This window comes from Haliaeetus albicilla, chromosome 22, assembly GCF_947461875.1.
Source record: "Haliaeetus albicilla chromosome 22, bHalAlb1.1, whole genome shotgun sequence".
Classification (NCBI taxonomy): Eukaryota; Metazoa; Chordata; class Aves; order Accipitriformes; family Accipitridae; genus Haliaeetus; species Haliaeetus albicilla.
The window spans coordinates 8,171,264-8,185,914 of record NC_091504.1 but is presented as its reverse complement, the minus strand read 5'-3'; the positions used below and the strand labels follow the sequence as shown (position 1 = coordinate 8,185,914).

Genomic DNA, 14,651 nt, shown 5'->3' with positions numbered 1-14,651 from the left:
ATGAAGCGTGAGGTCCTGTTCTGTGCTGCTCTAGGACTCCAGGTTAAATTATCTTGTTACCTCATTAAAAGCCCATCTGGAAATCTGTTTCCAGGCAGCTAATTTCATCTAGTGATATCTCTGCAAGTAGTGCACCAATCTTGTTTCTCGCTGTGATTTGGAAAATAGCTCATTGGCAGCTTCCAGGCCCCTAGACTTCCTCTAAGGCCAGAATACCTGACTCGCCTCTCTTCTCTCAGCCCTCCTGCCCCATAACAAACACTTGGGTGGGTAAGTTTTACCCTTTTCTCCATTTTCCCTGTCCTCCCATTTGTGGTGCTGGTGCACTGCCTGTCATCCTAGTGCCTTGCGAACCTGAAGACTTCTTGGCCCTAGGAGGTAAGGCTGTGCTTTCTGAGTCAGAGGACTATGCCCCGAGTCACACGGGAAGCTCTGTGGTAGAGCATGAGGGTTGAAAAAGCCTGCCATGTCCCAGCTGGGTGTGTCAACCACTGGCCCGTCCTTCCTGTTATACCTATGCCTCAGTCTGTCCTTGGAGGTACCTTCCCACCCCTCCCTGCCAGAAGTTTTGCAAGGAACTGGAGCTTGCTGACACCTTAATCTCCTGCCAAGACTGCAGCGCTCTGGCTGCCTTGTAGTGCTGGCTTGGCAGGTGAGGGCAGGAAGAAAGAGCAGCAAAACTTTGTTTCTTGTCACCAAGACACCAGCTTCGTGCAAGTCACCTGCTCAAAATGGAGCATTCCAGTTTGCTTGACTGCTTTGCAACAGAGATCCAGCAGGTGATCACGGGAGCTCTTGCTGCACTTGAGCTGTAGAGCTCTCATTGGGTCGGTGTTTAGCATCTTGGATTTCAGTCTGTACTGCATCTGTCTGAGGTGGATGTCTTGTTGCTTGTCTGTTCTTTCCCCCCTGCCTTGTGGAAGAAGAGAGATTGTTCACTTTTCCTCCCCTGGGGTTATTTCTTTTATCAGGGTCTTCTCAGCCTGGTGAATACAAGTCACGCTCTGCTTGGTGCCAGTACCGGGCTTTGCACGTCCTCAGGTTCTGCCACCCTGCCTTGTGGAGCTGGGAGCCTGGCTGTGTATCACTTTGCTGTGCACACAAACGCTTGAGCTTCTTTTCCTTGCTTGGTTGGCATGACACACCATCAGGTCTCCACTCTGCATCCTTCTTTAGTTATCCCATGCCTGACCACCTCTGTGGCTTTATAACCTTCTTATGCCGACATTGTGACTTTATAACCTTCTTACTCTGACATGTCTCATTCTGTGTACCTTACCCGTCCCTGCACACTGTTTGCTGATTACCCTGGACCCTGTGAGCATGCACCTCCTTCGGTGGTACATGGGGAGATCTCCTGCTGTGCATGGTGGCAAGACTGGTAGAGGGCCAAGGGTTGGCCATGTTCATGGTGTATGAAGTGGCCTCCTGCAGCTTGATGCCCTAAGTCAGCCACAGCTCCTTCAGCTGCACTCATTTGCCCCTGAACTAGTTTGTGTTTAAGGATGTGTGAGTCACATCCTGCAGTCCCCAGAGAGGAGGCTGCTCCTGCCAGGGCTGTGTGTGGGGACTGGACATTCAAAGCTCTTCAGGAACCCTTATTTCTCCCTGCAAGCAGCAGGCTGCATGTGAGTGAGAGCAGAGAGCTCCTCCTTTACTGCTGAGGGGGTAGCAGGTCCCAACCCATTTTAGCCAGCCCCCAGACAGCAGAGTTCACATAGCACAGGGAGGAGAAGGGCTGGTACTTGCAGCTTCAGCCCTAGAAGAAAGCCTCCTGCTATGTGGCTTCCTCTGGGCACAGCTTTGAGGGATGTTTTTCCCCTAGGTACATGGTGTGCCTTCTCCTGGGCCAGCTGCTGGCCCAGCACCTCAGACAAGAGCTGTCTGGTGTGCGGGTTGGCTGTGTTTTCATTGCTGGATCTTCCCTGCAGCAAGGGGGTAGCTCAGAGGTGACTTTTTTAATAGGTTGGGGGAGTGGAGGAATTAATGAAGTGACAAAGTCTTGTCCCTGAGCCTGGGAGGCTGAGAACCAAGAGAGGCTGGAAAACTCAGGCAGGAGCTGAGGTGGCTTGTGCTGCATGGATGAATAAATTAATAAGAAAAGGAGTGTGGGGGGTATCCCATCACAAGGAGGGGGCTTCTGCCCATGGGACCAACTGGGGTGAGTCTGCCTTACTGGTTTACTCAGTGGGCTGGAGCAGATCCAGGGACCTCTGTCTCTTCTTCCTACTGCGTGCCAAAGAGAAGAGCTTGGGGCTGATCCTAGGAGGTTCCTAGGAAAAGTTGATCCTGAAACTTCCTAGATACATTGAAACACGTGGGGTACTTCCCTTTTTCTTTTTTTTGCTCTCTTCAGAGCCAAAACCTACTTTGAAGCCAGAGGGAAGGAAAGGGGGTTGAGCAGACCCAGATCCCCACCCTTCCTGCCTGCTTTGCTTTGGGTGGCGTGACAGAAGAGCTGGGGCCCAAAGGGTCAGCGCTGCTGAGTGCTGTTGAGGAATAGGGTTTATCTGGAAGCTTCCAGGTGACTGCTCTGCTGTCCCGGCAGCAGGAGAAACCTCCATGGGAAAGCTTTGCTGTCCTGAACTTGCTGTAAGTGCCTGCTGCTCAGGGTGGTGGGGGGGCAATTTGAGGAAGGGTCTGCATCACGTACAACAGATCAGGGTAAGCGGGTACGAGCTTGAGCTTGGGGATGGAAAGATCAAATCTGGTTTTATTTTGGAAGCAATATTTCCGGAGCAGTTAAAAAACATCAGCTGAAACCTGGTAATTATTGCAGCTGCACCGGGCAAAAATACAAAACCCAAACTCAGCATCTTGCTAAGGTGCTTAACTGTTAATTTCCATGAGTGAGATCCACCCTTCTCAAGACACTTCAATGTGTTCACATTGTTGCTTCCTCTCCTGATTAGATAGGTGGAAGCAGTGCTTTATTAATTAGAAGGAAAATCCTGCTCCCTCCTGCCAAGGCAGAGGAACTCTTGGCAGTTTGCTCCCTTTCCATGGATGAAGCCTCTCCTGCTCAGCATGGGCAATGTGCCTGCAGGGCATCTCCTGGGGCATCTCCCTGCCCAGTGGGAGAAGTTCCTCAAAAATAAGGCTGAGTGCTTCCAGAGAGGTTTTCTTCTTTGTAGGCTTCTTTAATTGACCCCTTCCCTTACTAGAGTGTAGTTTTCATTCTCACCTTTACTTCTTGCAGGTTCTTAATTTGTTTAGTGTTGGCCAAAGGCATTTTCTGGCTCAGCGTGGCGAGCACGTACATGCTTTGCATTGAGCTGTAATGCTGCCACTCCTCCTGTTTCTGAACAGGTTCGCCGTCTCCCCTCCTTGGGCCAATGTTCCCCCCTAAATATTGTTCACTGGCTGCTCTCACCTGGCATGAGGGGTGACCCTGAAGAAAAGGATTTACTGCTTTGCCTGGAGAAATCCGATTTCACACAGCACTTGCAGGCAAGCAGCCCACTTAGACCAGACAGTCTTGGAGATCACTACGACTTAGCTAGGTTATCCTACACCTATTTATAGATGCCTTCCTCTCCCCAGCTCCACCCACTGTGGAGTTTTACCGCACCACTTTAAAGCAGGACTCCCAGCCTCTTCTCTCCCTGCAGAGCGTTTGCTTTGAGCTGCCTGCTTAGACTCCCTGGTGCAGACCTGGCAGAGGAGGACGGGCCAAGACACAAGCAACACGTTGGGAGCCAGCAGTAATGCGGGCAGCATGTCTCTCGCCTGTTGTGGTGAGCTAAAACTGGCGTTTCCGTGTGTAGGAGAATGAAGCAAAGGGTTCTACTTTTCCAGCTTGAGAGTCAGCTGAGAAAGTGGTCTTGAACCAGCCTGTGGAATTGCTTTATTTGGCAGTTTAGGTCTGCTTGAGGGGGTAAAAAGGCTATTAACTGACTGAGCATCCTGCCCTCTGTTTTGCTCAGCCTGTGGTGAACTGTACGGGGCTGTGTTTCTACCCATCTTGCCTTTATTTATTTACTTTTATCATGGTAGAACCCAAGTCTTGAGGTAAGAGACAGAGTTTGTTCTTCTAGCAGGTCTCTTAGTTGCATCCCCTGTGCCTTTGCTGCTGCTGTGCAGTGTGGCTGCTGGAGCACGTCCAGCGCTTGGGATGGGGCAGCTGTGAAGGGCTGCGGCAGAAAAGGCAGAGACGCTGCAGGTGTGGGACAACTGATGTCTCCAGTTAGACTTGAGCTGATGATACTTGGAAATGCTCTTCCCCTCACATCACATGGCTTTCATTTAGCCAGAAAATCAGATTTGTTACAAATTAACTGCTTGAATAGCAGGAAATGAGAGGGGAAGCACCAGGGATCCACTTTGGCTGGATCTGCAAAAATCAGTGAAAACTTGCTATTGGGCAGGTAGCGGGAAGCAAAGCATGGAGATGTGTTGGCTGATGCACAGCAGTTAGGCACACCAATTAAAACAAGCAAATTGAGGTATGGAAAATTGTGTTCTTGGGCCTTTTTTTCAGTTTTATTTTGTTAGTCCGGGCTTTGCAGGTTACAGAGAAGAGACCATGACAGAGCAGTTAACATTCTCCAGCTAATGGCCTAATGCAGGCACATTCCAGTATTAAGCTCATAGCAAAACTGCACCTGCTCCTTGAGGTGCCACATTCGAGAGTCTGTAATCTATCAAGCCCTTTCTTGATCCCTTAGATCAATCCTGGGATTGAAAAACTGTATTTCAGCCTTTTTATGGCACAAAGTAGTTTCTTTGCAAAGGTCTTTCTGTAGTTCATTCATCTCTATAAATCCTGGTGGGTAATTGAATAAGCTCAGCTGTGCTAATTTTTTCTTCTTCCTCATTTCTTCTTTTTTGGTCTGTTAAATGTTCCCTTGATCCGTTCCTCCTGACACGCATCCAGATTGCCGTGCTTTTTTCCTTTAAGGAGAGACGTGTATGTTTAAACTTCTTTGAATACTAGAGGACACGAAATATTTCTGTAGTTTAACTGTAAGGATGCTCAAAGAATAAATTCTAAAAAGTAGGAAAGAGAGAGGGAGAAAAGGAAGAACAGTCAAAGCCCCAAACCTGCTTCTGTGGGTGGGGTATGCTCGGTATCAGCTAAAAATTGGCTTGAGCTGAACGTATTTCATTGCACTGTGTGAAATAGTCACAGAAAACGTACTTGTGCAGATACCCAGTCTGTCTGTTTTCAGCCTTACTGTGATGTTAGTGGGGAACAGGAAAAGAGGGATATTTTATTTTACATACAAGAAAAATAAAATTTCCTCACCGCATACAAGCCATCAAGTCATACTCCTTGTAGCTGGGGTAAATAAAAAGCTGGTGTGCCAGTCAGAGCCCAGAGCTTTCAGAATAACCTTTTTGTGCGTGTGATTCCCAAGGGCTGCTGGTTTGGGCTCTAAGTGAGGCTTGCTTGTCCCCTTTTCTGCTGCTTTACCATTGTAGCAAGGGCTTTCTGCTGGGCTCTGGTGTGCTTTCCTCCACTAGTTGGGCTGCTTTCCTCCACTAGTTGGGCTGCTTCCCTGTGCTTGGGAACTCCTGGCTCTTAACTAGGGAGAGCCTCTTCTAGAGCCCTCATAATCCCCATCTCCAGGCAGCAAAAGCTGGATTCAGTGAAATGGCCTTTCCCATCCCAGTGAGTGCTGGGCTGGGGATGCTGGTCAGAGCATGCATTAATAGGCTAAAACTGGGACGGTTGTTGCTTAAATCATACCTTATCTTTTTCTCTTTTTCTTTCCTTTTTTCCCCTCTTTTGTTTTTTTTTGTTTTTTTTTTTTTCAACTCTTGATCAGAACCGACCTTCCTTTCTCCAGTGTGTTGGGAACTTTACAGCAGTCCATGCCGCAGCGCCTCACCTATTCCACCCGAACTGCCCGTGCCACTGGCTTGGACCTAACCTAGGATAAATCTCAGCGTGGCCTGGGTAGGGGGGAACCATGGGGAGCTCTGCCTCATCGCTGGCCGCAGAGACGGAGTCGGACCATGGCTTCGCTAGCGCACCCTACCCGGGGCACCCAGCCATGAGCTGGTATAGGAGTAGTCACAGTGGCCCTGTTTGGGAAAGTGCCCTTATAACGCGGCAGCATCAGCATTTACACCACCGGGTGCGAAGGTAAGGAGGAGGGGAAGGAGCCTGCTTACCTGCTTACCTCTCAGCTTGAATCCGGGACAGTGCACCTGGGAGATAAGTTGCTTTGCATCCTATTGGGTGTCGGGTCCTTTCATTCAGAGGCTCAGTTCAATTCCTCATGAAAGCTAGAGCCAAATTCTCACCAATTTGAGTGATGCCAAGCCATGTCCTTTTTACAGGGCTGCTGATGTCTCCTGCAGAATAGACTGCAGGACTCATCCCAGCTCTTCCTCACTCACCTAAATTGTGAAGGTGGCTGCCTGGGAATGGGATCTCCGTTCCTTTATCAAGTTTGCCATGTTCTTGTGGCTCCTCTTCTTTCTGACCTCCCAACTACACTGTAGGTATCACAGATGGAGGACTGTGACTCCAGGTTGGGTGGAGATAAGTAGCAAAAGGTTCTGAACTCAAAAGAGCAGGAGAAGCTGTTTTCGTGCAGAAGCAGTGAAATGCTTTTGAATACCAGATCCAGGGGAATGAAACACTCCAAAACAGAATTACTCTGAAAAAGAGCTCAGTGTTTCCAAGCCTCAATTTCTATCCCTCATCGATGAAATCAGCACTTCAGATGTGTCTCTGAGTCATTGCCTCTGCCCCTTCCCTGTCAGCCACTTGCAGTGAGGAATTTTTCTTCATGTTGGAGGGCTGGTGTCCTGCATTCAGTCTCTGACAGGTTGAGAGGTATGTCAAAAGCATCTAAAATTCCTCTGCTCGGGGGCTTGGCTACAGAGGCTGCCGGTTTTTGTGCTAATAATATTTGAGCCTTTGCCTAATGCCTGCTTTGTGTAGAGTCCAGCCTGGGTGGGTGTTTGTACTTGCTTGAGTCTGGAGCTGCTAGTCTTTTAGGAATAGCTGCTTGCTTCTGAGTGTCCCCGAGCTGTTGTGGCTTTTCACTGGAGGCGTTTGCTGTGATGGTCATGTAGTATCTGTCATGTAGTTCTTGTTTTCTTGCCTTTCTGCTGCTGCAAGTCCCGGAATGTGCTTCACGGTGTCTGGTGCACGACTCCGGGAGACTCTGAGGCAAGCAACGTCATGCTTTGCTCCTTTGTAGCCCTGTCTTGGGTTTCCTTGTTGAGCTGGTAACAGTGTGAAACCAATTAGCTGTTGTCTTGGCTCTCAATCATGGGCTTGAGTTCCTAGCAATGCCCAAGAGGCCTTTAAAAAGGCTATTCTGTGCTGTTCCCAACATCTATTGCTGTGTGTACCGACCTTTGTGGCTGGTCCACAGTTCTGGTCGGTGATCTGTGCTGTGTAGGTTTGTCCCCTCTAGTTTAGAGGGATCCTGCAAACAGAGCTGGGTCCTTCCTGCAGGATTATTCCTTCTGGACTGCTGATTTTTCCTCTGTTGCCTTGAAGAGTTGGGGAATGTGTCGACGGCTCACAGATGAATACGCCTGTATGCCCATGTGCAGCCATCACTGAGATTTAGGAGCTTCCAGTGCAAAGCTGGCACTGGGTACTGAAAAGGTTGTGTCTCTGCAGCCTCGTGTATGCCAGCTGAGAATGCTCATGGTTCAAAGTCTGTAGCTTGGAGGAGCTTGAGAAACTAACTGAAGTCTTGACATGTGGAAATAAATTTCCTGAACAACCAGCCCTCATGGTGGAGCGGATGTTGGGGCAAGAACAGGAACTGCCGGTCTTGGTGCAGATAAAGCCAGTGTCCTGTTAGGACAGGAGTGGTTTTTCTGATAATTATGTATTTCCCCTGCTAAAGGGAGAAGAGAACTCATCCCGGCTAAGTGCCGCATGGTTCCTGGAGACAGGAAAATGACTGGCCGTGATTCACTGAGCAGTGAATTGCGTGGGAAGAGCTCGCTTTAGGCAGTGATTATGGAAGTGGGTTCAAAAGACCTGCTGAGATCAGCCAGGCTGTCAGGCATCAAAGTACCCGCAGTTCCCATGGCGAGACGGGTGAAACAACAGGGTGAAGAAGCAGCAGATGATTGGTTTCCAGAGAGGAACAGATAAATACATTCCTTTAAAAAAATTAAGTAAGTATTGAACAAGTCAGGGTAGGTAGCCTTGCCTCTGAATGTCCTTGTCCCTGGAGTCCTGTAGCACAGGAAGGAAGTGGAGTACTGGGGAGTCAATTTGAGGCTGGACAGGAGTTCTGGGATAGACTTTGCTTTTCCTGCTGGTTTCCAGTCCCTGCCTGTGGCTGCCTTCAGAGCTGATAATGCTTTGGCTGCTCTAGAGCAGTACAGAGCCAAGCCTGCTCTGGTCTGTCATGGGGATGAATGCAGCAGACCTTCCTTGGCAGGAGAACAGGGATGCAAGTACTTCACAAGTGACTTTGGTTTGTACTTGGTGGAGGAATTGGGGGAGGCTTCCCTCATGGTGGGGTGGGAATAAATCAGTGCTGTTTGGCTTTCGAGATTTTAGAAGCTGGGAGGAGGCTGCATTATCTGGGTGAGGCTGGTGGTCTGGAGTTCCCTGTCTGCTAAAGACAGGTGGACAGGAGGGAGAAGAAAAAGGGCCTTAATGGTAGAAGCAGTAGACTTATGACATCCAGATTTGAGTCCTTGGTCTCTTCTGGACCAGGCTCTGCAGGCTCTTTCTGTGTGTCAACATCCCACCTTTTAAACAGGAGCATGTCCCTGCCTTCCCCATTGTACCAGGAGGACATAGCTACTTAAAGACTGGAGATACCAAGTGTTATATGCATGTTAGTTAGAGGGATCTTATTGCTAAAAATCTCTGCTTAGGGCAAAGATGTTGTTTTTAAATACATCCCTGGTAGCTGTGTGTAGCCAGACAAATTCTGGCTTAGTTACATGTCTCCTTGGCCTCCTCCTTGCTCGTACGCTTATGTACCTTGGCCTGGGCTGTTGTTGGATGAGAGCGTTCAGCTGAGCCTGCAGACCCATCATGGCCGAGCTTCCTGACATGGCAAACCCTTCATGAAATTGAGAGCAGCGAGGTGCAGTGCCACAAGTCTGGGTGCTGGCAGTAGGACATAGCTCCGTTGCCGCAGTTGCTGCAACTGAATGGTTTGGGAACCATGGCTCGTGGTGGCTTCTCCTGCTGCTGCTGGAAGTGGTGGTGGGACCTCTCCAGTGTGCACCCTTCCACAACTGTAAGGTGTTAGGAGGGAATTAGGGCACTGAACTGTCTCCCAGAAGAGATTTAAGGGAGTATTTCTGTTCATCTAGTCATTATTTCCCAGAAGAGATTTAAGGGAGTATTTCTGTTCATCTAGTCATTATTCCCCAGAATTTGTAAAGAGGGACAACAGGGTCCTGTTGAGAACTGAGAACTGCTTGAGTTTGCTTCGCTCAGGAGAGGCTTTTTGGGGAAAGTGTTGCAAGATCTGTGCAGCTGAATCTAAGTGTCTCTGCCCACCACTCGGTTTGGCCGAAGCTCTCCGAGCTCCTTCCTTTTCCAGAGAATATGCATTTTATGGAGTTTCCCACAGCATTCTGCAAAGGCTTTGTGTTCTTCTATAAAAGCCTCTTCAGAATGAAATACCTCTGGGCCTCAATGACTGTGAAGGGAGAACAGACTCCTTTATTTTGTTTTTAAATGCTAAAAATATATAAATCCATCTGCTTTTAGAGGGAGGCGAGGAGACCTGCTTTTGTTGTTGGCAGCTGGTGGGAGGGCACTTGCTGTACCACCCCCCGGCTCCCCAGAAGCACCACTTACTTCTGGAGAGAAACCCAGAGTGAGACATCCATGATTTGTGAACCCCGTGGCTTAAATGCCTGAAAAGCAGCAAGTCAAAACTGCTGGGTAGCGTCACACAGTCCTGCCTCAGGGCCTTTGACCATCTTGAGGCTGGTGGAGATGTTAATAATGGGACACTGGCATACCGATGAGTGGCAGGGAGCTGTATGGAGGGGGAATGTTGTTGTGTGCAGCTCCTTTCCACCCTCCTGTGTTGTGGCACTTCACCTCCAAGTGCAGCATAAGCGGAACTGGTGTCTGGAGGATGTTTCTTGTTGGGGAAACAAAGGCCCAGAGGAGAATTGAGATGTCTGGGAAGAAAAGCTACTGATAAAGCATCACGCGACTCTGCAGGGTTTCCCTGCTTCTGTTTTCTGTCATCGGACCTCAGGTCGGGCATCAGCCTCAGGAGGTCTGACAGCCTCAGCGAGCCAGCATCTGTGCTCTTTGGAGTATAGTTACCCTGACAGAGCTGGGGTTGGGGCAGGCACAGTTCCTTGTTTTTTATCAGCAACCTGCTTGGATTTGGGTGTGCTCAGAGAGTTGATTTTGCATCTTTCAAGAATCACAGACTGGTTGAGGTTGGAAGGGCTGTCTGGGGTCCAGCTGGTCCAACTCCCCTCCAAAACCTCCATGCAAAGAACAGAGACGTGTGGCTGTGGAAAAGCTGGGGATAACCAAAATCTGCTCTGACTCTATATCCACAGAGGAGGGATGAGGCAGGAAAAAGAGACCACTCTTCCAAACCACAAGGGTACTAACAGCAGCTCTGATATTCAGGACATGCCTGTTCATCACACCAGAGTGGAGCTTGTTTTCCCCAGGTGCTGCAGTGAGGCAGATACATCCATGTGCAGGTTGTGCTCCCTTTGGAAGTTGTTGTGGCATCGAAGTTCAGCTGGGATTTGGTAGAGTAATGATGCTGCAGGTTGTCGTGGATACCTGCTTGATGGGAACATTGGGCTTGTAACTATTTGCTTGCCAGTTCTCACCAAGCATGCGGCAGCTGGAATAGTGTCTTGCTCAAGAAAGTGTGCAGTGCCAAGGAGTTGGCAGCATAGTATGCTTTTTCATCTGCCTGAGGCTTCCAGTCCTGCCCATCCGCTTTCCATGCTGGCTGCTCCAGCAGTCCGCTCACTCACAAAGCCTCTTAGTTGTTTAAATTGAGGCTATTTATAGCTCTGGAGCCATGAAGAACTTCGAGGATGGCGCAGAGTAGCAGTGACCAAAGTTCTCAACAGGTACCCAGGCAAACTCTCCCTTTGCTCCCCGTCTGTCCCCAACCTACCCCATCTCCATTTCTCACAAGTGCAGGTAAGAGAGCTATCCTGCCCGCTTACCCTCTCCAAAGAGAGGACAAAAGCAAGGGCAGAGAGTCAGTTGGAGCATGTGTCCTCATCTTACCCAGCAGTGTTGGCTAGAATCTGAACAGAAATGCCTGAACCCCTTGCCTGGAGTGTTGCTGTCACAGCATGGAGAGCACAGCAGACCTGTGCCTTTGATACTGCCAGCCTTAAGAAGGGAAAGCAGCACCTTTACCTGGTTTTGGGGCACTCCTGACTGCAGTAGCTGAGCACTGTTGCTCCAGGGAAGTAGGTTCAGGTCCTTCTCGAAGTGTAGGCGTTGGGTAATTTTGCTTTGGTGCTCTCGAGATGCTGCACTGCATGAAGGAGGTTAGCATCCAGCTTTGGCTGTGCATAGATCTGTGGGCCCGTTCTCTTCATTTGTTTCGGGAAGAGATCCTGGAGATGCGATTTTGCTGTGAAGGAAGCTGGCCTCTTGTACTCTGTGCTGCAGCAATGTGTGGTCAGAGGGCCTGGTAGAGCCCTTTGGTACTGTGTTTGGAGCAGACGTGTTTCCGGATGCAGGTGTGTTGGGGGTGGGGTGGGAGAGGGATTGGCGAGTGGTGAATTTTTTGAGTTTTTTTCATTTTTTCGGAGTAGGGAATAGTAAGAGGAGCCAGAGCAGGGATTTTTTTCCAGATCAACCCTTCTGCATTTCTCCCTTGACTTTTTTTCGCTGTAGAGGCAGGAGCTTGGTCTAGTGTTTCATGGCAAATCACTTGCCCCCCTGAGAGGTGTCATGCATGTAGCCTGGAGCTGTGAAGCGGTCTCAGTCCTCCAGAAGGAGCTGATGGATGGACGTGGTGACAGCAGGGAGCTCAGAAGCCTGGCTGAGCTGCTGCAAGGAAGGAGAAAATGTAGGAAAGTGTGTGTGTGGGGGTTATTTCTTCTTATCCCAGGGTAACATGAAAGAGCTAGGATGGAAACCACAAGCCCATCCACCTAACATTGTGCAGCATCTGTCCTGGAGGGAGATGGGCCTGCATTAACTTCATGCTCCTGCTGTCGTGGGCTTGTGAGAGGGAAGGTGAAGGCAAGAACAGCCTCCTGCTTTCTGCTTGTGGGGCAGGCAGGGAGCTCCCTTCCCCTCCAAGCTGTTCAGTGCTGCCAAGTGGCCAGCCATTTCCTGGGTTCATTCCAGAGCTCATTGCTTTCCTCCAAAATTATCCAGCTGAGCCTGCAGACCCATCATGGCCGAGCTTCCTGACATGGCAAACCCTTCATGAAATTGAGAGCAGCAAGGTGCAGTGCCACAAGTCTGGGTGCTGCAAAAAGCACATGCTGGATTTCTCCGACTGGTGACTTAATCCAGTTTGACACCAGTGGGTCTGGGCTTCAGTCTCCGACTAACGCGATTCAGAAATGGAAAGGGGAAGACACGCAGAGCTGCAGTCTCCCTTCGCCCGCCTCCACCCCCCGCTGCAAGTGCCTGGCCTCAAGCTGACAGTGGCACTGAAAGGCTGCGTTGATCCCATCTGGGCTGCAGGCTGGTGCTTGTGTGTGGAGGAGACAGAGGGGAGCGTGTACTGAACGAACCCTCTGCAAGCCTTTGTTCCCTCGAATGAAACAGCCCCCCCCTCCCCCCCGGCCCGGTGTGGGACTACCATGAACAGAAGGGCACTTGTTCAAGGGACACAGAGAGGAAAGATAAGCTGTGGTTTGATGCTGTTTGCATTTGGCAAGCTGGGGCTGCATCTGTCTTTTCCTGCCCAGGGATCCACAACCCACCCAGGTAGCTGTGCCTTATCAGCCGCTCTCCTCAACAAACTGCCCTGGGCTTTTATTTGAATTGGGTACCTTCCCATGCTTCTCACCCTGCTGCACCTGCCAGCCTTCCCACTCTGCCTGGTACTGGCAAGGCACCAGTATTGCAGCCGGCAGCCCGTGCCAGCCGGTGCATCTCGCAGCGTCCATGCCCACAAGCATCATTGAATCCCTGCGAGCGGTAGGTGCTGAAGGTCACCGTGAGGAGGTGTGAAGAACTGATCTGAAGAGAAAGAAGCTGTTCCTCTGTTACAGATGGCATTTATGAGGCTGCAGCAGGACATTCAAACCAGAAGGAAACTTGAAGTGAAGTGTGAATGCACCCCGCAGCCCTTCTGGATGGCGGTGGGACAATCAGCAGGAGAGTCGGGGCAGTGCATGGGGTGAGGATGAGAGTTTGGGCTGCAGGTGCTTAAACGCTGCCAAGTCGGCAGCTTGCTGGGAGCTGGAGGGGCCTCGCCTGCCCTTGCCCAGAGCAGTACAGAGCTTAGCTTTGTCTCCAGACGCACGGGTTCAAGCCCTGCTGCTCCTAGCACTCAGAGTGGTATTGCATGCTGGTGCTTGTAGTTCCGTAGAGCTGGGCTCCTGCATTTGGAGCACGGCAGATTCATTAGAGTAAAAGGAGACATTGGGAGGCTGGCTCTTGCCACCTTTTGGCAGGGCTTTTCCCAACTGTGGAATGGGAAGAAGGTGGGCACAAGCAAGATCTTTTGTCTTCCTGAAAACCTGATTTTAACCTACATACCTTGGAAAAGTGAAACTCTAAATAGATAGATGGATAGATGTGTGTGTGTGTGTGCGCGTGCATGTGTATGTGTATGTATTTTTCCTCCCGATTCCTTGGGACACCAAGGAAGAGACATCTTTTATTCAGAGCCCTGGTGTTGGCTGGCACATGCCCCATGCAGCACTGGGACTTCCCATTAGACCTGTGCCGCCAGTTGTAGCAAATGGGTCCTCTTTAACCTTTCCTGCTGGGGAGCTGAGGCTTCTCCTGCTGCCTTACCCCACGGCTGTTGTGTCTATCTGTGGGGAGGGACAAATGTGGAAACAATTGGTGCTTCTGAAATGTGGAAAAGATGTTTTTTGCAGGAGCTGCAGGGTTGCAGCCAGTGGCACAGAATGGACTGATCATTGATGCTGCTGTTGTCCTGCCCAGCAGCCTCCATGGCATATGTGGTGATGTGTGCAGGGCACATCATTGCTTTACACACCCCCTAGAGAATCTCCTAGCAAAGCTTGGCACAGTGGCCTGTTTTCCTTGGCTTATGTTTTCCTACAGCAAATGTTTAGATGCTTTGTGTCTTTGGGCATGCTGGTGTGGGCACTGCAGCCCCTGGCTTGCTCAGTGCCTGTGTGAGTGGCTATTGGAGGGGCTGCTGTCAGTGGTGACGTGGTGGGGAGGGCACAGCAGCTGACAAGACCCATCTGTCTTGTGCAGTGTTTAAGTCTGCTGCAGGCAGGGCACGCGCAGTCTTTCTCTCCTCTCTGTCCCATGTCCGTAGGTTGACAGTGACGTCCTTCAAGTTGTCCTTGAGAAGCATGTATGCTGAGGTTACCCAAGAGCTGTTTGTGAGAGTGTGTGTGACTTGAAGAGGTTCAGGAGCTTTACACAAGAGCAGGAGCTGCCCTCCTTAGTAGGAAGTGCTGTGTCCTACTGCAGGGAAGGAATGCTGAGCTGTTAGAGGAGCCCCAGCATGGCCTCTGCTGGATTGCTGCGATGGCAGGATGCTTCTCTGTGGCACGTGGACACGTGAGGGTTAATTGCA

The 14,651-nt window shown here is 50.2% G+C and overlaps 1 protein-coding gene across 10 annotated transcripts in view; it reads left to right on the top strand.

The window, feature by feature from the left end:
- Positions 1-14,651, top strand: part of CAPN15 (calpain 15) — a 61,523-nt gene that overhangs the window by 11,094 nt on the left and 35,778 nt on the right. For 6 of the 10 annotated variants that reach the window (XM_069809602.1, XM_069809598.1, XM_069809600.1 and 3 more), the window contains one exon: positions 5,772-6,091. The exons of 2 other annotated variants lie outside the window; for them this stretch is intronic. In XM_069809602.1, coding sequence (XP_069665703.1) covers positions 5,916-6,091 — 176 coding nt within the window. In that variant the 5' untranslated portion in view covers positions 5,772-5,915. Of the gene's footprint in view, positions 1-3,581; positions 3,738-5,771; positions 6,092-14,651 lie in introns of those variants that run through there. 2 more of the 10 variants (XM_069809603.1, XM_069809601.1) reach the window with 2 other exon arrangements.